At 49.6% G+C, this 21,472-nt stretch overlaps 1 protein-coding gene and 1 long non-coding RNA gene across 2 annotated transcripts; both read right to left on the bottom strand.

Moving 5' to 3' along the window:
- Window positions 1-975: 975 nt before the first annotated feature.
- Window positions 976-6,407, bottom strand: LOC144615888 (uncharacterized). Its single transcript, XR_013554553.2, has 3 exons — window positions 5,309-6,407; window positions 5,084-5,193; window positions 976-1,563 (listed from the first exon to the last, which is right to left on the bottom strand). It is a non-coding gene; the product is annotated as an uncharacterized LOC144615888 (long non-coding RNA).
- A 1,635-nt stretch (window positions 6,408-8,042) lies between these two features.
- LOC132666085 (tyrosine-protein phosphatase non-receptor type substrate 1-like) lies at window positions 8,043-17,019 on the bottom strand. The gene is made up of 4 exons (XM_060614036.3): window positions 16,956-17,019; window positions 14,654-14,965; window positions 12,805-13,125; window positions 8,043-10,371 (listed from the first exon to the last, which is right to left on the bottom strand). The coding sequence occupies exons 1-4, from the start codon at window positions 17,017-17,019 to the stop codon at window positions 9,938-9,940; spliced, it is 1,131 nt and encodes a 376-aa protein (XP_060470019.3). The 3' UTR covers window positions 8,043-9,937.
- Between the last annotated feature and the right edge of the window lie 4,453 nt (window positions 17,020-21,472).

Below are 21,472 nucleotides of genomic sequence, written 5' to 3'. Positions count from 1 at the left end.
AAAAACCCATGTGGGAATGTTTACAACATTCTGTAATGACAAAAAGCTGGAAACATCCCAAACATCCAGTAATAAGGGAAGGCTTGAACTACTTCTCAGCAGTAAGAAGGAATAAATTATTTACATGTGCACAACTTGTAAGTTTCCGAAGGCATTATGTTGAGTGAACAAAATCAATCTCAAAACGTCACGTACTGTGGGAATCCACTTACACAACATTGTCGAAGTTGCAGAGAACAGATGAGCATGTGCCAGAGGTTTGGTGTGGTGGGGTGGGGTGGGCACTCTGAAAAGCTAGCACAACGGAAACTTTGCGGCCACGGAGTTGTTCTGCACCCTGAATATGGTGGTGTTTACACCAAATACACATGAGCAGAAAGACACAAACGAAAGCGGGGAATGTTACAAGACTGAGCTGTAAAACACAGTGCCGTTGTCATTCTAAGGTGGACACCCACTATGACGTTATCTAAAATTAACATATTAAGATGATGGGATAGAAATGTGCACGCGAGGTGTGGGGTCCGGAACACCAGAGCATTGTATCCCCATCGTTCATAGTAGGATGTCAGCGAACAATGCCTATGGGGGAGATGTCTAGAAGTGACAGCGTAAGCATGCTATATGAGATCTGGCTATGACATCTAGAATAATCAGTTAAAGATAATCAATTAAAAGAGTGGAAAATGGTTGCCTCTGACGGATGGAAAATAGTGGAAGGTAGGGAGATTCCGGTTTTAATATGTAGAACATACCGAACTCTTTGCCTCTTAAACCACATGCATATGTAACTTTAATAAAGGTAAAATCTAATCTAGGTGAGTAGATCGGTAAGAGGTACTCATTAAAGAATGTCCACACGATAAGCGGTAATACAGGCTTGATAAGCTTTCTGAATCTAAGATCGATGTTCAAAACTCAATTACCATCCTATACAGAGACCCAAAACCCAGTGCAAACAATAATAATAATTTTTAAAGATTCCATAAACTAGAAAGTTAATACTCTAGTTAATAGCTCTAACTAGGGATGCATAAGAACAATAACGGAACAAAAAGCCCTATAAAATGGTGAATTAAAAGTCATCAAAGAAAACCGAACTTGAGGTGTCTCATGTCCATGAGTGGCAAAACTCATTGGAAGATGTCAGTGAGTCCAAATGAGTACGTAAAGTCAGTGTAACCAAATCATAATCGTAAAGGTGTTTATAATGAACGTTGACAAAGTGATTCTCAAATGTGTGTGGGCCAAGGAGAGCCTGGCCGTTCTGAGAAACCAGGACCAGGCGGGAAGGTTTGCCCAAAAGAGGTATTGAAACGTGTTCTACAGCTATTCTAATGAAGACAGTAGTTTTTTGTTTTTGTTTTTTAACGCATTTTATTTTTTGTTCTTTGGTGGAGCGGCTCGTCAAATCTTTCATGCACTTATAAAATGGGATTGTTTGTCTTTAAATATTGTCTCTCAGGCGTTGGCGAGCTTTGTCTTAGATGGCCGGACAGTAAATGCTTTATGCTTGTGGACCGTCAGGTCCGGATGGCAATCACTTCTCTCTGACATTTCAGCCTAAAAGAAGCCACAGAATAAAACTTGACTTGCACAAACAGGGGGTTGTACCTAGCCCGCCTGTGTCCCAGATACAAGTCCTCGAGTAGATTCGTTTGACAAATACTTTCTCATCGGTCACCTTCCTTTTCTTTTTATCAACAGTATCTTCTGAAGAACAAGGTTTAAATTTTTATGAAGTCAAATGGATCAATGTTTTCCTTTCCAGATTGTGCTTCCCATGTCTTACCTAAAAGAGTCTCTGCTCACCCAAAATCATAAAGATTTACTTTTGTTTGTTTGTTTGTTTTTTCCTCCAGTTCCTTCTAGAAGCTTTACAATTTTAGGTTTCAAATTTAGGTCTAGAAAAAAAATTTAGGTCTATGATCCCACTGAACACATTCATTTGTTCTGAGTATTTTTGTGTGCATTGTATGATAATCTTTCTATAAGGTAATATTCTTTTAAGACCGTATTAAATGCTGTGTATGTTCTAAGGAAATGGTCACGCCAAAAGTTGGGGCGCCTGGGTGGCTCAGTCGGCTAAGCATCTGACTTTGGCTCAGGTCACGACCTCGTGGCTTGTGAGTTTGAGCCCCACCTCGGGCTCTCTGGTGTCAGCGCGGAGCCCGCTTTGGTTCCTGTCTGCCTCTCTCTCTGCCCCTCCCCAGCTCGTGTTTTCTCTGTCTCAAAAATAAATGAGAGCATCGAAAACTTTTTGAAAAAAAAAAAAAAGTCATCAAAAATGAAAAGCTCTGGGGCGCCTGGGTGGCTCAGTCAGTGAAGAGTCCGACTTCGGCTCAGGTCATGATCTCGCAGTCGATGAGTTCAAGCCCCGCAACGGGCTCTGTGCTGACAGCTCGGAGCCTGGAGCCTGTTTCAGATTCTGTGTCTCCCTCTCTCTCTGACCCTCCCCCGTTCATGCTCTGTCTCTCTGTGTCTCAAAAATAAATAAACGTTAAAAAAAAAAAATGAAAAGCTTTTTTTTTTTTCTACTAGAAAAGCTCCCAAATGACACTAATACAGCTGCTGTGTGGACCACAGCAAGGGAACAAGAGGGACTCTCTCACTTGTGCCCACAGAAACAGAGAGAAAAATGCTCATTGCAAAGTTGTATTACCCAAACAGCAGATAGAGCTTTAATACTATCCTCAGAGTCGGCCCTAAGTTGTAGAATATTCTTATAATATTTTTTTAATATTTATTTATTTTTGAGAGAGAGAGAGAGAGACAGACAGACAGAGCATGAGTCAGGGAGGGGCAGAGAGAGAGAGGGAGACACAGAATCTGAAGCAAGTTCCAGGCTCTCAGCTGTCAGCATAGAGCCTGATGTGGGACTCAAACTCATGAGCCGTGAGATCATGACCTGTGCTAAAGTCGGATGCTCAACCAACTGAGCCCCCCAGGCCCCCCAGAGTATTCTTAGAATAGAGAGCCATGGAGCTGTGGAAAGTTAAGAAAATGCAGCTACATATACCAACGTGAAGAAAGCCCACATGCTACGCCGAGCCCAAAAAATAAAAGTTCCAGAGTGCTGTATACTGTATAACAGCATTTATATAAAACTTAAAACATGCAAACTAAAATTGTGTATTCCTTAAGGATTTATAACACGTTATAAAATTTTAAAATCCACTTTGAGAAGGATAAACGTGAAATTCAAGACCGTGTTTTTAAAAGAAACAGGAGGGGCGCCTGGGTGGCGCAGTCGGTTAAGCGTCCGACTTCAGCCAGGTCACGATCTCGCGGTCTGTGAGTTCGAGCCCCGCGTCAGGCTCTGGGCTGATGGCTTGGAGCCTGGAGCCTGTTTCCGATTCTGTGTCTCCCTCTCTCTCTGACCCTCCACCGTTCATGCTCTGTCTCTCTCTGTCCCAAAAATAAATAAAAAACGTCGAAAAAAAAAAAAAATTAAAAGAAACAGGAGACCGTATCAGCAATATGTTACTATTTCGCAAAGACAGGATGGGGAGGGCCAAGGATTTCTTACATATTTCCTATATGTTTCGGAACCAAAACAGGCTCATTCCAGGCAGTGACCTCAAAACATACAGGGGTCAAATAAAATCGTACTTGCAGAAGGTATGTATGAAAGTAAAATGCGTTCCTCCAAAATAAGGAAGCAGCTCAAGTGTCTACCAAGAGATGAATGGATAAAGAAGATGTGGGTATATGTCCACATATACACTGCACATATACACACATTACTCAGCCATAAAAAGGAATGAAATCTTGCCACTTGCAGCAACATGGATGGATCTAGAGAATATAATGCCAGCTGAAATAAGTCAGGGAGAGACAAATACCATATGATTTCACTCACCATGTGGAATTGAAAACAAAACCAATGAACGATTTAAAAAAAGGAGGCACACCGAAAAACAGACCCTTACCTGTCGAGAACAACCCGATGGTTACCAGAGAGGAAGGTGGGGGGTGGGGGGTGGGGAGGGGGATGGGAGAAATAGGTGAAGGCAGTAAGAGTACACTTAATCGTCATCAGCCGTGACGAATGCATAGAATTGTTGAATTCCTATGTTGTACACTTGAAACTGATATAACACTGTATGCTAACTGTACTGCAATTCACATTTTAAAAAGAAAAAAGGAAAGTAAAATGTGCTCTGAAAATGAAGGGCTGTTCCTCATCACAGACACAATGGGAACCTTCTTTTCTTGACCCTCTTGATTGTCTTTGGGGCAGAGGCAGGGCCAGTGTGAAGCTCAGTGCATCAGGGTCTCTGGGTCCCTGAGACCAGGGTCCATCCTTGACACTGCTCTGAAGAGAGCGGAACATCAGGACTCCGCTCCGAGAGAAGGAACATCAGGAGGGTGTGGGGAAGGGGGCATGTCCAGGATGGAAATGGGGGCGGGGGGCAGCTTCTCCCACCATGTGAGCCTCCTGGACGGGGTGGGAGGAAATTCATTGCAGAGCATGCAAGAGCGATCGTGGAAAAATCATTCATTCATTCATTCATTCATTCATTCTTGTATTAATTCCCCAAATACTGCCTGGATTCATGGTACAGATCAGAAATAAGACCCCTACTCACTACACCCCAGCCCCCTCTGTCTGGTATTCTGAACTCCCCCCACCCCACGTTCATGTTTGCCAGTAGTCTGAGCCTCCCTGTCCCTCGATGGGCTCCATTAGTAGATTTTAGCAATACTTTTCTAATTCATTCCAAAATAAGTCCTACGAAAACTGGCGTATATAACAGTATATGGGGGCACTCTTTGGAGCTTGAGGCTCAAAGCTTTGACCTTCATCCCACCTCCACACCTTGGATCCCCACCCAGGGTTCCAAGGGACTTCATTTAAAAGCCTCCAAACCCAGGGCACTGCTGGATGGGTGAGATCTGGAAGCCTCTGAGATTTCCAACAGACCTTTGGAGAAAACAAGTGTTTCCAGCCTCTTCTTGAGCCTGGATCTCCCTGGGAGGCACAGTGTGAAACAGTGGCCTTACCCTGGACTCCTCTTGCCAGCCCATGATGGTGACCATGACCTCTCTCCTTATGTACTAAGACCTGCCCCCAACTCACCTGTTACCGGCTCCGCCACCTGCAGATGTAGGTGACTATGAAACTCATCGCCAGCAGCACCTTGAAGCCCAGAAGGAATCCCACAAAGATGAGGGCAGGCATCTCGGGACCTAAGTACCAATGGGCAGAAGGACACGGCAAAGGGGACACTGTGAGTTTAAATACCTCACTCCACTCAGGAGACAAAGGTGACCTAGTTGCTCAGAGCAGTGGAGGTGGGCTTACCTGAGCTTCCGATGGGCTTGTATGTGCCGTGTGCTTCCGCAGACAGTATGAGGCTGGCCTGGATGGGAGGTTGGGTCTCGTGCTGCACCTTACAGGTGAGCACCTGCTCGGACCCCGGCCCTGACACGTTCACCAAATGCAAGCTTTCCAGGGTGTAGGTCCCATCGCTATTCTGCTTGGATGTGAGTTGCTCAGCTCCCTCGATCGTATGGCAGTTCTCCGTCCAGGTGAGATGCACACTCTGTGGATAGAATCTCTGCACGAGGCAGGTGACAACCACCAAGTCCGAGGAGGGTGAAGACTGGGACACTGTCACTGTAGGGGGAACTGACACAGCCCAGAGAGAGCAGACAATTACTATAGGAAGGCCACTGTGGGAGCCTGGGAATTCCTTGACGATGGGTCATCTGCCCAGGGTCTGCCCCAGAGGAGGATCCAGGTACTTGTGAACAGATTCCTGTGTAGGTAAATGCATGGCTGAATGAGAGTGTGCTTTGAGTGAATGCATGCTTGATGCATGGTCGGAAGGAGGAATGCATGGATGAAAGAATGAATGGGCTTGATGAAAGCCTCAAAATCTTGCTCTCTCTTTTTCCACTTTGGCCATGAAAGATACAAAGATGAACATTAAATGCCGTTTAAGAACCTACAAGTCAGGTGACCCACTCCATGACTTGATGATTCTACGAGTTGAAGATTCACGGACTCTACATCTTTACGACTCCAAGGTACTGAGATTTTACATCGGAAGGAACTAGGATTTGGAGAGGTTCAGTAACCTGCCCGAGGTCACAAGTGGCAAAGCTGGGGTTACACCAGACACAGCGTGTTTTACTGTCGTGCTAGTCGGACACCCCAACTTTCAGGCTCTATGCATTTATGATTCCCGGCTTCTGAAATCATGATCTAACGACTTCTAGAACTCTTTGCAACTGGGTTTTCAGCTGTGCAGTAGAATGTATTCACAATGAGGAGACTTTGGAATATGTTTCAATATGACACAACCTTGTTCTCGCGGTCCGTGAGTTCGAGCCCTGCGTCGGGCTCTGTGCTGACAGCTCAAAGCCTGGAGCCTGCTTCGGATTCTGTGTCTCCCTGTCTCTCTCTCTCTCTCTCTCTCTCTCTGTGCCCCTCCCCCCTCACGCTCTCTGTCTCTCAAAAATAAGTAAATGTTAAAAAATTTTTTTTAAAAGATGAGTAGGACAGCCAAGGCAGGACGCCATCCCCAGAAGCCACTATCTGTACTCAGCCTTTCCCCCCTCAGCACACAGGTAAGGATTACTCCCAAGCAAAGAGGAAGAACTGGAGAAGGGAGTATTCAGGATGGAGGAAGCCTGGGGTCCAGGAAGGATTGGCCAGGGTAAGTAAGAGGGCGTTAGAGGACGCCAAAGACCACAGAAAGGAAGGACAGGCTCACATGCCCTTTCTAGCCACCAGGGAGCTCTCCTGGCTGTGTGGTATCCAGGCAGCGTCCGGAGGACAGAGACCCGGGCCCAGCGGACGATCACTGTTTCGACACACAGAATGGCAGTGCATGTGTGGTCCCCTCTAATCCTCACAAAACCACATGAGCTGAACAGGGCATATGCTACCTAGTATCAGAAAACAACAGCCACTTAGAAGGAACCTGTACCAAACAAGCCCCGATCTCATAAAAATTCTCAAGGAAGAACTGGTTGAAACTTCATCTGGTAAAACGTTTCAGTGATGAAACTAATTTTGTTTAATTTACATCTTAATTCAATATAAAATATAACCACAGCGATGTGCTGACTCTTGGAAGGAGCGAGTGCTGCGAGTCTAAGGAAGTAGAGAGAATTTTCCCCCAAACCTGACTCTACGTCCTACCAGTGAATCCATACGGTACCTGCACATTTCACATTCGCGGCACCATCATTAAAAGGTCGTTGAAAAATTATTTGAATGTCCTGTCGATTTTCACAGGGGCCTCTTTCAATCAATGCGTTCTCTCTTTAAGTTTTTAATGCTTATTTATTTTTGAGACAGAGAGAGACAGAGCACGAGCAGGGGAGGGGCAGAGAGAGAGGGAGACACAGAATCCGAAGCAGGCTCCAGGCTCTGAGCTGTCAGCATAGAGCCCGACGCGCGGCTCGAACTCAAGAACCGCGAGATCATGACCTGAGCCGAAGTCGGACGCTCGACCGACTGAGCCACCCAGGCGTCCCAACAACGTGTTCTCTCTTTTGAAGTGCCCACGGAATGATGAGTATCATGGATCTTCTTCGTTTTCCATCTGGAAGCACTCAGAGGCTTTGCCTGTGATGCCTGCGGTCCCCCCATCGTTGGCATCAACTTCTCGAAATACGACTTTTGCAAGATCTCTGATTTCATTTCACAATGGATGCAGATTCCTTCTGCATAGCGTGGTCTCTAGCTTGCCAATCAAGGCAAGACTGATCTAGAGCAGAGGGTTTCTAGACTACGCACCGCCTCCCCCAGCTGCTGGTTCAGAGTGGCCGTGCTGGGAGACTTGTCCCTCCTTGAACTCCCACGACACTTCCCGCATTCTCCGCCTTGGGATTTCTCCATAACCATGAAATGTCACCCAGACCATGCAAGCACATCCCAGCTTCCCTCTCCCCACCCCTCCCCCCTCCAAGGGACAATCCCCAGGAATGCTCTTCCCAGTTCCTGAGAGGGTCCCAGTAGGGCTGAGCCTCACTTGTCCACAAGGGCAACCATTCAATAACTCACCCTTTCTTGAGTGTCCTGCCTTCCCTGTCTGACCCTCCCCACCCCTTATCCCAACCGCTGTGCCTCTGTGGATCCCTTCCCAAACACCTGCACCTGGTCCTGGTTTCAGGCTCTGCCGTCAAGGGAACCCAGATAAAGACACCCACAGTGGCATTTCTGGGACGGGAAACCCAGCAGAGGTGCAGCCAGTGCTGAGCAGCGAGGGGTTTGAGTGGGGGCTAGTTTTACAAGTAATTCATTTGTGAATATCTGTATTTTCTAGGATTTTTGCTTTCCTACACCATTGTCCTAACTCCAGGGAGTTATATAATAAATACTCAGGTAATGAAGAACCCTCTGAATTATCATTTTCCTACTTTACGCTCAAATATACTGAGGCTGGGAGAGCCTAAGTAACTAAGCAGGCAATCCCATAGATGGTAAAGAGTGGATAGAAGCCTGAGTTCACCTCTTGCACTGCTGGTGGGAATGCAAACTGGTGCAGCCACTCTGGAAAACAGTATGGAGGTGCCTCAAAAAATTAAAAATAGAACTACCCTACGACTCAGCAATTGCACTACTAGGCATTTATCCAAGGGATACAGGTGTGCTGTTTCGAAGGGACACATGCACCCCCGTGTTTATAGCAGCACTATCAACATAGCCAAAGTATGGAACAAGCCCAAATATCCATCGATGGATGAATGGATAAAGAAGATGTGGTATATCTATACAATGGAGTATTACTCGCCAATCAAAAAGAATGAAATCTTGCCATTTGCAACAACGTGGATGGAGCTAGAATGTACGATGCTAAGTGAAATAAGTCAGTCGGAGAAAGACAAATATATGATGTCACTCATGTGGATTTAAGATACAAAACAGCTGTATGTGAGGGAAGGGAAGTAAAAATAAGACCGAAACAGAGAGGGAGACAAACCACAAGGGACTCAAATACAGAGAACAAACTGAGGGCTGCTGGCGGGGTGTTGGGTGGGGGGAAGGGCTAAAGGAGTGAGGGGCACTAAGGAGGGCACTTGTTGGGATGAGCACTGGCTGTTACATGTAAGTGATGAATCACTGAATTCTATTCCTGAAATTATTATTACACTATATGTTAACTAAATTGGATTTAAATTTAAAATAATAATAATAATAATAATAATAATAAAAGAAGCCTGAGTTCATATGAAAAATCTCTCACTCGCTGGCTTTGCAACCTGGGGATGGCTTTACTTCTTTGAACACGAGTTTCCTTCTGTAAATCCTCAAGGGCACAAACAGCACAGGGCAGTGGCATACCTTTAATTCGTCAACCCACATGAGTGTGCTTTACTCACTGTGTGCTATGCTCATTTGAGGTGTTAATGTCAGTATTTTTATTCGTGTAAAATGATGTCTTTCCTGCCACAATAATAGTGAAAATATTGAGAAAATATTTTATAGACTTTAAAGTCCGATGCACATTTAAGGAATTAAATATTACTGCTGTGCATCCTTGGACCACTCACTTGCCTTCTCTGGGGGTTAGACTCGTCATAAACAACGGGATGCTTGCTATAATTCCTTCTAGGCATGATGCCCATGACCTCACCGAATTTACAGACCTGCCAAGCATGGGTGCAGGCCAGGAAAATCGACAACAACAAAAAAATCAGATGACACATTAGGCCCTTACCTAAGTATGAGTAATCGTCCAAAGACGACATAGTCCCTAAAATTTAGAAGCTGCAAACACTTACATCCTCTTCATATAAAACAGCAATAATAAAAACATAAACTTCCTGGAAGGTACTGTTCTTCATTTTACAGATGAGGAGACTGAGTTCAGAGAGGTGACGTGAATGGTACAAATAATAATTAGTAGCCACCCCAGCGGCTGCCACCCTGAAAGGTTAGCACGAGCAAGGCACTGTGTTGTGCACCTTACAGGTGTCATTTCACTGCACCCATGCCACCACCAAGTGAGGGCTGTGCCATTTTCAGAGGAGGAAACAGAGGCAGAGACATCCACAGCCCAACTCTGCACGGACCCACCTGAGCAGCGAGAACGCCCTTACCACGGAGGTACTGGTCCAGGCTGATGGCTTTCTGGAAGACCAGTGTGGATTTATGACTGACGTGGCATTGGACGAAGGAGAGCACATCGTCCGCTTGCAGCGGGACGAGCACTCGGCTGGTCACATTGTGTGTGTCCCCACTGGGGTGGACGTAGGTCTGCGTCTTTGGGAGCTCGTGGTTCTTTTTAAACCAGGTCACGGTAATGTGGCGCGACGGGAACCCGGAGGACACGTAGGTCAGCTGGATGCTCTTCCCTGGCTCAGATCGCTGAAGGGGGCCTTGCAAGGAGTAGGAGTAGGTGCTCCGGCCTGCAGGGAGAGACCACCCCTCCCATGAGAGGCACGGAGGTGCCCAGAGACCATGGCTCCATGAGAAGCCCCATCGCGTCCTCCCCCTTAGGGTGTAAAGGTTAATTCCAACAGGAGTGGGATTCTGAAGCCAACATCGGAGGCCCGACAGTGACTAGACGGGGAGCACAGCAGTGTGTATGGGGCCGACTCCCACCCACACCCCCCGGCCAACACCCGCATCACTGGACTCATCTCCATTTCACAGATGAGGAAACTGAGGCCCAGACAGGCTAGGTAACTTGCCCACGGTGCCCAGCCAGTCAGTGGCAGAGCCGGGCTTCTTAGCCAGACAGTCTGGCCCCAGGGTCTTTGTCTGCGGTCTCAGCTCAAGCGTGTCCTCTATCCCCGACAAGGGAATATCACGTCCATGGGCAAAGCTCCTGGGTCAGAGAAAAGCAGGTGGCACAGAGAAGACCTTAAGAGCACAGGCGTTGGGGGTCACACTGGGCTGGGCACCCCGGCAACTGCAAACAGTCCGGGTGCCAAGCAAAGGTCAAGGAAAGGAATCCCCAGCAGGCCAGGCGAACCCCACAGGTGTCAGGACACAGATGAGGAACTGAGCCCTGGGCAGGCGGTGCTTTGCCCGAGGGCTCAGATGGTTGGTGGCAGCCTTGTGATGGGACACCGATCTGCTCAGCTCCAGAGTCTGGCCACCTCTAAACACGAGATCCAGAGTCCGCTTCCAAGGAGCGAGGGTCCCGTCGGCAAGCAGACAGAGCCCCGCAGCAGGAGGCCCCGCGGGAAAGTGCCAGTGTGATGACCGAACCATGTGCACAGCGGGGCCGTTCAGGGACAAGGACAAATCAGAAACAGAGCACGTAAGCCTGAGTTTGAGAAGAGACATGAGGGAACACTGAGGTCTATCTTCTCCGGCAGGATGGGGGAGAAAAATACAAAAGAGCACAGTGATTTTGCAGACAGACCGCCCTGCCTTTTGACCCCAGCTCAGACCTCTCAGACCTCGGCCCCTCCGCTGCCTGTCCTGTCCTATGTCAGCCAAGCTACGCGAGCACGACTGGGACACGGTAAGTGCCCTACAGGCATCAGCCAGACGCGAACGGAGGGCCGAGGTGGGGATACCAAAGAAGGGCTCTGTGGGCCAGACCGGGGAGGTGCTGCTGTGCAGGGGCACTCGCACCGAACGGAAGGGGCCCTGAACGCCAGAAAAGGAAGAAAGATAAGACAGAGAGAGGAAAAAACTCGGAGTGAGTCAGTAAAGAAGTGACTCAGAATGAAATAACCATACTTGCTTTTCCGAGGACAAAAGAACAGTTTGGAGTTTTCTATCCAGATCTGTGTATCCCACTGGGTGGGGTTGGGGGGGGGGGACACTTCTCTTATTTCTGCTGGACGTGGACAAAAAAGAACCTGGAGAAACTGAATGGTGAGTAGGATCATTCCCCAAGAATTCTTACAGCAGGCAGATCAAGGCCGGATCTGTCCGGGAGAGATAGGATGCAGGGTCGAAGCCCTTGCTGGGAAGACGGGCTGTTGTGCCAGCCCGGCCTCCATCCACCCTTTGCTGGGAGCGGCAGGGACCCTGAGACATGTGCACAGACGCAGCCATTCACACCTGCACACACCTCCTGTAGGGAGCTGTCCTCCCCCACTTAGGGCGGTTCTGGAGAGCTGTCAGTCCGCACTGGGGCTCCCCTAGGCCTGGCCAATCATGCTACTCTCTTCTCTTCCCATCCCCACATCCCCTCCTGGCCCGTCATTCATTCTCCCGAGCTGATCCAAGCTGGTCCAGAGAAGCAGCTTGCGCGGCTGGTGTGGGTCTGAACTGCGAGCAGGCAGCTCCCCCTAGTGGACACAGTCACACACGGCCACAAAGGGCGAGAGAAGGGGAGCTTGGAGAGGATTAGGATGGGCGGAGGGAGGCAAGGAGGAGAGAGAAAGGAGGCAGAGAGAGAGAGAGAGAGAGAGAGAACTGAATAGGAGAGAGGAGAATCTTGCTCTGGCACCCACTCTGTTTCCCAGCTAAGGGAGTTGAGAATTCTGGCCTCTTTGAAATTGACTCTCAGAAACTTCCAGCTGAACCAGTCTTGATTAAAAACCTTTGGTGCCCAGCAGTCCCTAATCTCTGCCATTTCCTGCAGTCAAGCGTGAAGGCAGCAAACTTCCTACCAGAAGAGTGCGTGGGACTGGGGAAGGGAAGTCCTGCTCCTTGTTGGTGAGGGTGGGGGGGAAGGAGGGAGGGAGGGAACTTAGGGGTGAATGGCTCCGAGTTTTATCGCCAGCCCAGGGAACCCTCCCTTTCGTCACCTTCATCCAGTGCCACCCCGAGCCCCTGACCTACTACAGCCTGCACCCCAGGCCCATGCTTGGTGTTTTCATGCCTGACTCTCCCATCCATGCCGCCCAGAGGGGCCAGCAAGAGACCGCACCCACCTTTCCCCAGCCTGGGTGCCTGGGCCCGCAGGGTGATGTTGGCCCGGAAGGGTGGCTGCTCATCCTGGACCACCCAGCAAGCAAACTCGCTCCCGTCCAGCGTGGCCTCCGCCTGCCACGTGTGTTTCAGAGAGTAGGTGCCATCTGGGTTTCTCGTGACCTGTGGGGACTCCACCGTGTGGACCTGGTGTCTGTTCTCCATCCAGGTGAGACGTAGGTGGGAGGGGTAGAAGTGGCTCGCGTGGCAGGTGAGATTCACTCTCTGTTGCACGTGGATGTACGTCCCGGAGGTCTTGGTGGTGATCTTCAGGGTGGGGACAACTAGACAACCAGAAAGGAACATCTGTTGAGATTACCCCTGCCCAGCTGGCCTCTTTCCTTCTCCCAAGAACCAGACACGAGACCTGTCACTCTCATCCGTTACCTTTCTTGTATGCTTAATGTAAGGCAAATAAAGTGAAATGTTGACATTCATTAAATATGAGTAGGGGTGCCTAGGTGTCTGGTGTGTTATTTTTTGTATGTTTGAAATATTCAGTACCATGAAGCACAATTTTAAGAATCACTGGGGCACCTGGGTGGTTCAGTCGGTGAAGTGTCCGGCTCTTGATTTCAGCTCAGGTCATGATCTCACTAATTTGAGCCCCGCATCAGGCTCCGTGCTGACAGTGCAGAGCCTGCTTGGGATTCTCTCTGCCCACCCCCTGCTTTGACTCTCTCTTTCAAATTAAATAAACATTTAACAAATCAAATTAAGTTAAGTTAATAAAAAGAATTACTGGGGCACCTGGGTGGCTCAGTTGGTTAAGCTTCCAACTTCAGCTCAGGTCATGATCTCACGGTTCGTGGGTTCGAGCCCCATGTCAGGCTCTGTGCTGGCAGCTCAGAGCCTGGAGCCTGCTTCTTCCTCTCTGCCCCTCCCTTGTTCGTTCTCTCTCTTTCTCTCAAAAACAAACATTAAAATTTTAAAAAATGTATTAAAAAAAAAGCATTGCTAAAATATGATGCCCACAAGGACAAGGATTTAATTGTACTCGTTGCTGTATCTTCAGCACCCAGAACAGTGCCTGGCAGGCAGTCAATGTTCATTATTTGTCGAATGAATAAGACATTTAAAAAATTTTCTTGAAATTTACATTTATTTATTTTTGAGAGACAGAGAGAGAGGGCACAAGGAGGGGACGGGCAGAGAGAATGAGACACAGAATCCGAAGCAGGCTCCAGGCTCTGAGCCGTCAGCACAGAGCCTGACGTGGGGCTCGATCCCACGAACCGCGAGATCATGACCTGAGCCAAAGTCAGATGCTTAACCAACTGAGCCACCCAGGTGCTCCAGGACATTTTTTAAATTTAAAAATAATAACAATGATATTAATAGAGCAATGATATTAATAGATGCAATGATAGTAGCAGTGATATTAATCGCAATGATATTAATAGATATTAATAGAGGTGTTTGGGATGGAAAGTTGAGACAAGATCATGAGATAATAGTAAGATGATGATGATGGTGATAAATGGAAAGTTGGGACCAAACATTCATCAACAACTTCCTGTGTGCCAAGCACTGTTCTAGGTACTTCATAAGGAATGACTCATGTAATCCTCACATGAAACCTACAAGGGCTTATTTTTATTCCCACTCTGGGAGGGGACTGAGGCCCAAAGAAGTTAGGGGACTTACCCAAGATCACACACGTTGTAAAGTGGTGCAGCCAGGATTAAACCCAGACGGCCGCCCCCGGTCTCCCAGGGGGTGGAGGGGAGAATGGGACTTTGGGCAGAAGACACTGAAAGCTAATGCTGCTGGGAGGTGACACCCCTCCCCCCACACTTCCTACCCACCCACCTTGGAGCACTTGGGAGAGGTTCATGGTCTTTCGCAGAGGCTCTCCCAGCGCCCTGTGGGTGACTTCACAGGTGATCTCCAGTAAGAGATCCTGGAGGGTCAGTGTCACCCACACCTTACTGGTAACGAAGTAGTTGCCTTGGTTGTTGGTCACCAGGTGCTGGGCTGAGGCTGGATGCTCATCGCTGCCCTTCATCCAGGTGACATTGAAATCCCAGGAGCTGAAGGGGCCGGCGGTACAGTTGAAAGGCACCGGGTTTCCCGGGGTCGTCCTCCGAGATGGGCCCGTCAGAGAGATGAAGGGCCGCCCGGCTGTGAAAGAGAGCTTGTGACCATACAAGGCGCATCCGACACTCAACAGCCTGTAAGGGCTGCCGGTGGCATGTCAGGCCTTGGGGACTGACTGTGTGCTGTGTCTTGATCCGGCCTTGGGGAGCATAGGACGGATGATGACAAGTAAACAGACAAACATAGCATTCTAACTGGGGCTCAACCTCAGGGAAACAGAGTGCTGAGGTTAAAAAAAAAATGCCAGAAGGCTTATTCTAGAAGAAAATAGTAGTCTACGGCCATACCACCCTGAGCGCACCTGATCTCGTCTAGAAGAAAATGAGAGAAGGCTTCCTGGAGGAGGTGACATTTTGAACTGAAACTGAGAGATGGATAGGAGCCAGCCATGAGGAGGGGCATGGGAAGAACATTCTAGAAAGTGGGAATGGCAGGTGAGAATACCTTGAGAGGCTGAGAGATCTGTAGGACTCCAGCATCATGGGCAAAGAGGTCCAGATGGGGAAAAGCCTGTGGTTCAAGGTAATGCTGCTGACTCTATTCTGAGTGCGACCGGAAGCCATTGGAGACCGTGAACACAGGACCAGGTGGCCTCGCCGACGTGATTTAAAAGGATACTGTGGTTGCCATGTGGAGGATGGAAAACAGGTGGCAGGATGGGAGCAGCGACAGCAGTGAGGAGGGGACCCAGGACTGCCTGGGCCAGGCCGGTGAGCGATGGGGGGGACCTGAGACCCGTTTGGCAGAAACAGCCAGCAGGACTCGGTCACAGACTGGACACAGTGGGCTATGGGGAAATGTGTCCCAGGTTTTTCTGTCGGGCATCCGGGCGGACGGTTCTAGGTTCGGGGAGAGGTGTGGCGAGGACACAAAGATCTCCCTTTTGGACACCAGTGTGACATCGAAAGCCACTGCGGATAGGGATGGCCGGCCCTCCTAATCCGGTCCTTCCCGTCCACATCTCCGCTTGCTCAGCTCCGGGGAAGCGACATTCTCTCCACCTGAGGCAGCATCCCCCTTCCTCCTCTTCTAGCCTCCAATCTGTGCCCTAGAGTCATCCCACGACACCTGCAGGACCGGGCTCCCCTCCCCCTCATGACAGCCTGCAGGGGCGTGACAGCGGTGACCTCTGCAAGTCTTCACTGCCCCCCCCCCCCCCCCATGCCCCTGCGCTGAGCCGGTCTGTGAGCTGGGTGCTGGGGACACAGACAGGTGTCAGACAGGACCCCTGCGCGGGAGGAGCATCTGGTCAGGTGTGTGGGTGTGGGGAGGACAGATAAACCAGCACTGACAACGCAGGATTCTGGGTGACGGAGGGCAGCTTGGGCGGCTGCAGAGCGTATCCTCTCAGCACCCAGCTCTGGAACCTTCTGCGTCATGCTCTCTTCTGAGTAGACCCTCCTGATCATCGTCACCCCACTGCACGGGGCACCCTGTGGCTCATAGAACGTTTCCAGGTGTGTGTTTATTCTCATCCACATCCCACTGCGGGAGGCTGGTATTGTTGTCCCCGCTTTCCAGAAGAGGAGACAGCCACAGAGAGGTTTAGTGACTTGTACGAGGTCACACAGCCTGCGGGGGTGGGGGGGGGTGCTAAGGAGGGAGGTTAAGCAGTCTGACTGAGAACCTGCAATCTTCCTGCGAGGCCAGAGGTGCCATCACTCGGGGGGGGGGGGTCCTCCCTTTCTGTCCCTCCCACCCTCACACCCTCTCTGACCTAGATGTGTTAGCCACTCGGACCAGAGCTGACATCAGGGAGACCGGGTGGGAGGTGGGCTCCCCCTTCACCCCCTGCCCTCCCCCAGTCTGTCGTCCTTGTGGCCTCCTGGCCCCAACCCCCCATCACCTTTGTTTCTCACAGGTGAGGACAGGACACGCCCTGGCAGGTAGGCAAAGGGCCCCACTAGGTCCTGTGGGCCCCAGACCCCTGCAACCCAAGGCAGCTGCATGTAGTAATCCCCGAGGGCCTCCCTGCCAGCTCTGAGGGTGTCTCGGGGCAGCACCCAGGACTTACCTGTGAGTCCCAGCAGGAGGGCAGGCAGGACGGAGGTCAGGACCTGCCCACACTTAGCAGCCATGGCGAGGAGGCTCCGGGTCCCTGGTCGTGCTGGGCACCAACCCTGGATGAGGCTCTGCATGAGCCCAGGAGGCACTGTCTGGTCTCCCGACAGCCGAAGGCAGGCCACACGCTTCCTGGACACTCTCCCACCCCGGGCCTGAAGCAGTGGCTTGAGCCACAGGGACAGAAGTGGTCACTGTGGCCCAGGCCTCCTTCCAAACCCCAAACCCTCAGGCCTGTAGCTGGGGAGGCGTCTGTTGCCTCTGGCCTGGGTGCTGACTGTCCCCAAGGCCCCACGAAGGGGACCCAGAAGGGGCTGGCCTCCCCCCACCCTCACCCCGAGCTGGGAGCCAGCTCCCTGTGATGTGGTGAGAGCCTCCTCCGTGCTGAGCAGATGTGACTGACAGCCTGCTGTGGCCAGCCCATGGTGGCTCCTGGGTCTACAGAATGGGTTGGCTGGTAAAGTGAGCTGGGACATCCATGACCGAATAAAACCAAGTAAGTGCACAGACTTGGAAACCCAGCCCCCCCCTTCCCCCACCCCGGGGCTGGCACAGCGTGGCTGGGCTTCTCTTGTTGCCCAGAATCCTCTAGGAGCCCCCGGGGTGGGGGTGGGGGGAGCTGAATGCTACCGATGCCCTGACCTCTCCCCTGGGTCACGCCCCGTCCCCTTAGGCTGCTAGATTTGGCTTCTCTAGCCCTGACGTGTTTACTTATTCCTGATCCCTTTCCCCCATTAATAACGATTGGCCAGTGGGGTGCCTGGGTGGCTCAGTCGGTTAGGCGACCAACTTCGGCTCAGGTCATGATCTCCTGGCTGGTGAGTTCGAGCCCCACGTCAGGCTCTGTGCTGACCGCTCGGGGCCTGGAGCCCATTTCGGATTCTGTGTTTCCCCCCCCCACTTCAAAAAAAATAAATAAATAAAATGATGTTTGGCCGTGACGATTGCTGTCTTTCATTCATTGCTGTGACCAGCACCTCATGCTGTGCTGGGCACATAGTAGGTACTCAACAGTAACAAACGGGACCAGGTATGTTCTCAGGGCTAATAAACAGCCGCAAAGTCTGGCTGGGCCCCAGCCCTCCCACCTCCCCCATGCTCTGTTCACCCAGCTAACTGTGGGAGGGGAGATGTCAGCCTGGGGGAGACAGATTTGGAATCTGTCCCCTCACTGCCTCCGCCGAGCAAGGCGCTCCCCCAAAACAACTCCTCGGGACTGGGGTGCCTGCGGGAAGAGGAAGCCGGTTTTCTCCCCTCCAGATGTCTCCTGAGGCTGGCCACGCTGGCAAGAGAAAAAGGAACTGAAACCAGACAGGATAGTGGAGGTGCGGCCTGAACTTCCCCCATGGGGCGTGGCGGCGGGGGGTGGGGGTGGAGGTGGAGGGGGCGGAGCCTAGTCCTCAGAACCGCCCCCCTCGCCCCCCCCCCCGCCCCCACCAGGGCCCCCATCAGGGAGGACGATGGCCAAGCTTAGAGCATGCCGTTAGCAGCCTACTCAAGAAGGCCCCAGAAGCTGCAGGATGGAGTCTGGGGACGCGGGCTGCAGAGCGGGAGCAGACCATGCAGAGGGGGCTGTGCCGTGGGTCCCCCGCCACCACGTACACGTGCACGCTCGCCCACGCATGCACGCACACGAGGCCCACGCCTGGGACCCGATTCAGGGGGTGGGAGGAGAAACCAAGGAGCCCCTTTGCCTCCGCGCCTTCCAGATCCCGAAGCAGAGACGGGCGGGGGGGGGGGGGGGGGGGGGGTGGTGCCGGGCCGTAGTGAGGGAAGGTGTGATGTCCCTACGCTGGACGTAGTGTTGGCATCTGGAAACGGCTCTGGTTGGGCTGGGCTTTAAAATAGGGCCTGCCTGACACAGTAGAGCTTTTTCATAAAAGTTTGATGAAACAGTTCGCCCATGATCATCCATTCGTTCAACTATGGCAGAGGATCTTTCAACACGTGTCCAGAAATGTGGGCGCTGCCTAAGAGACAGAGGGGCCGGCAGAAGAAATATGATAGAGCCAAGCTGGAAGCAGGGAAGAGATAAATCAAACTGGTTCAGGCTGGCACCCCTGAAACGTTCAGGCTGTTCAATGAGGGGGTTGCACCAACCACAGGACCTTGGTCAAACCCGAGCCTCGGTTTCCTCATCTGTAGCAAGAGGCCAGTGATATCTGCCTGTGAGTGAGTCTTATGCATGTAACATCTGAAGTCCTGAGCATAAAACAAAAGCTAAGTAAACGTGAGTTTCCATCCTGAGAAACGCGACCCCATCCTGATAGCTCTGATGAGTCTTCTACCTGTTAACCCCTCCTACTCACCTTTCTTCTCTGAGCTCAGCTGTCTCCATGGAAATACAGCAGGAGCCACAGGGAGTTTTAGATTTCTAGTATCCACGTTGAAAAAGTAAAAAGAAACATGAAATTAATTTTAGCTAACACATTTTAACCCAACATCTGAAATAGTATCATTAACACATGTAAACACTAGAAAAATACTACGATATTTTACATGATTTTTTCCTCTAGTCTTTGAAAGTTTCAAGTGCAATGTAGCCCTATTAAGGCAATAAAGCTGTGTTAATATAATAGACATATTTTTACACTGCTTCAGTTTTTAAATTTAAATTTAAATTAATTAAAATGAAATACAATCAGGGGCGCCTGGGTGGCTCAGTCGGTTAAGCGTCAGACTTCAGCTCAAGTCATGGTCTCACCGTTTGTGGGTTTGAGCCCCGCGTCAGGCTCTGTGCTGATAGCTCAGAGCCTGGAGCCTGCTTTGCATTCTGTGTCTCATTCTCTCTCTGCCATTCCCCCACTTGGGCTCTGTCTCTCTCTGTCTCTCAAAAATAAATAAAAATGTAAAAAAAAAATTTTTTTTAATATTTAAAGAAATACAATTAGAAATTCAGTTTCTCCACCAACCGCATTTTTCACAGAACTAGAACAAATACTAAAATTTACATGGGACGACCAAAGACCCCAAATAGCCAAAGCAGTCTTGAGAAAGAAACACAAAGCTGGAGGTATCACAATCCCAGACTTTAAGATATACTACAAAGCTCTAAGAATCAAAACAGTATGGTATTGGCACAAAAACAGACACATCGATCAATGGAAGAGGACAGAAAGCCCAGAAATCAATCCACGCTTATATGGTCAATTAATCTACAACAAAAGAGGCAAGAATATGCGAGGGGAAAAAGACGGTCTCTTCGACAAGTGGTGTTGGGAAAACTGGACGTCTACGGGCACAAGAATGAAACTGGACCACTTTCTTACACCATACACAAAAATAAACTCAAATGGATTAAACACCTAAATGTGAGACCTGAAATCATGAAACTCCTTAAAGAAAACATAGGCAGTAGTCTCTCGGACATCAGCCTTAGCAACCTTTTTCTAGATCTGTCTCCTGAGGCAAGGGAAACAGAAGCAGAAGTAAACTCTTGGGGCTACATCAAAATAAAAAGCTTTTGCACAGAAAAGGAAACCACCAACAAAATGACAAGACAACCTACTGAATGGGAGAAGATATTTGCAAATGATATATCCGATAGGGAGTTAATATCCCAAACATATCAAGAACTTCTACAACTCAGTATGAAACCCTCCCCCCAACCCTCGTTAAACACTCTGATTTTAAAATGTTTGGAAACATTTTTTTCCAAAGAAAACATCCAGATGGCCAACAGACACATTGAAAAGATGCTCAAATCACTCATCATCAGAGAGATGCGAATCAAAATAAAATGAGATATCACCTCACACTTGTCAGAATAGCTAGCTAGTATCGACAAGACAAGACTAGCATCAACAGGACAAGGCGTAACAAGTGTTTGTGAGGATATGGAAGAATAAGAACCCTTGTGTGCCGTTGGTGGGGATGCAAACTGGTGCAGCCACTGTGGAAAACACTGCGGGAGTTCCTCAAAAGATTAAAAATAGCACTACTACACCATCCGGTGATTCTATCATTGGGCATTTGCCCAAAGGAAATGAAAACACTAATTTGAAAAGATAACCGCACCCTTATATTTATTGCCTTATTTACAATAGCCAAGATATGGAAATAACCCAAGTATCCATCCACAGATGAACAGACCAAGAAGATGTAATGTATATACACAATGGAATGTTACTCAGCTATAAAACAGCATGAGATCTGGCCATTTGCAACAACATGGACGGGCCGAGAGAATATGGCGCTGAGATAAATCCGACAGAGGAAGACAAATACGATACAATTTCACTCGTATGTGGACTTGAAGAAAGAAAACACATGAACGAGTTAAGGAAAAAAGGACAAACCAACCAACCCCAGACTCTTGAACACAAAGAACAAAATGGTGGTTGCCGGAGGGGAGGTGGGTGAAATCCGATGGGTGAAATCGTTAAAGAGGATAAGAGGACGCTTATCATGATGAGCACTGAGTAACGTGTGGAATTGTTGAATCATGACATTGCACACTTGAAACTAATA

The sequence above is a fragment of the Panthera onca genome, chromosome A3 (genome assembly GCF_046562875.1).
Source record: "Panthera onca isolate mPanOnc1 chromosome A3, mPanOnc1 haplotype 2, whole genome shotgun sequence".
In the NCBI taxonomy this organism is placed as follows: Eukaryota; Metazoa; Chordata; class Mammalia; order Carnivora; family Felidae; genus Panthera; species Panthera onca.
Note: the sequence above shows the minus strand (reverse complement) of the source record. Positions and strands in the feature narration are given on the sequence as shown.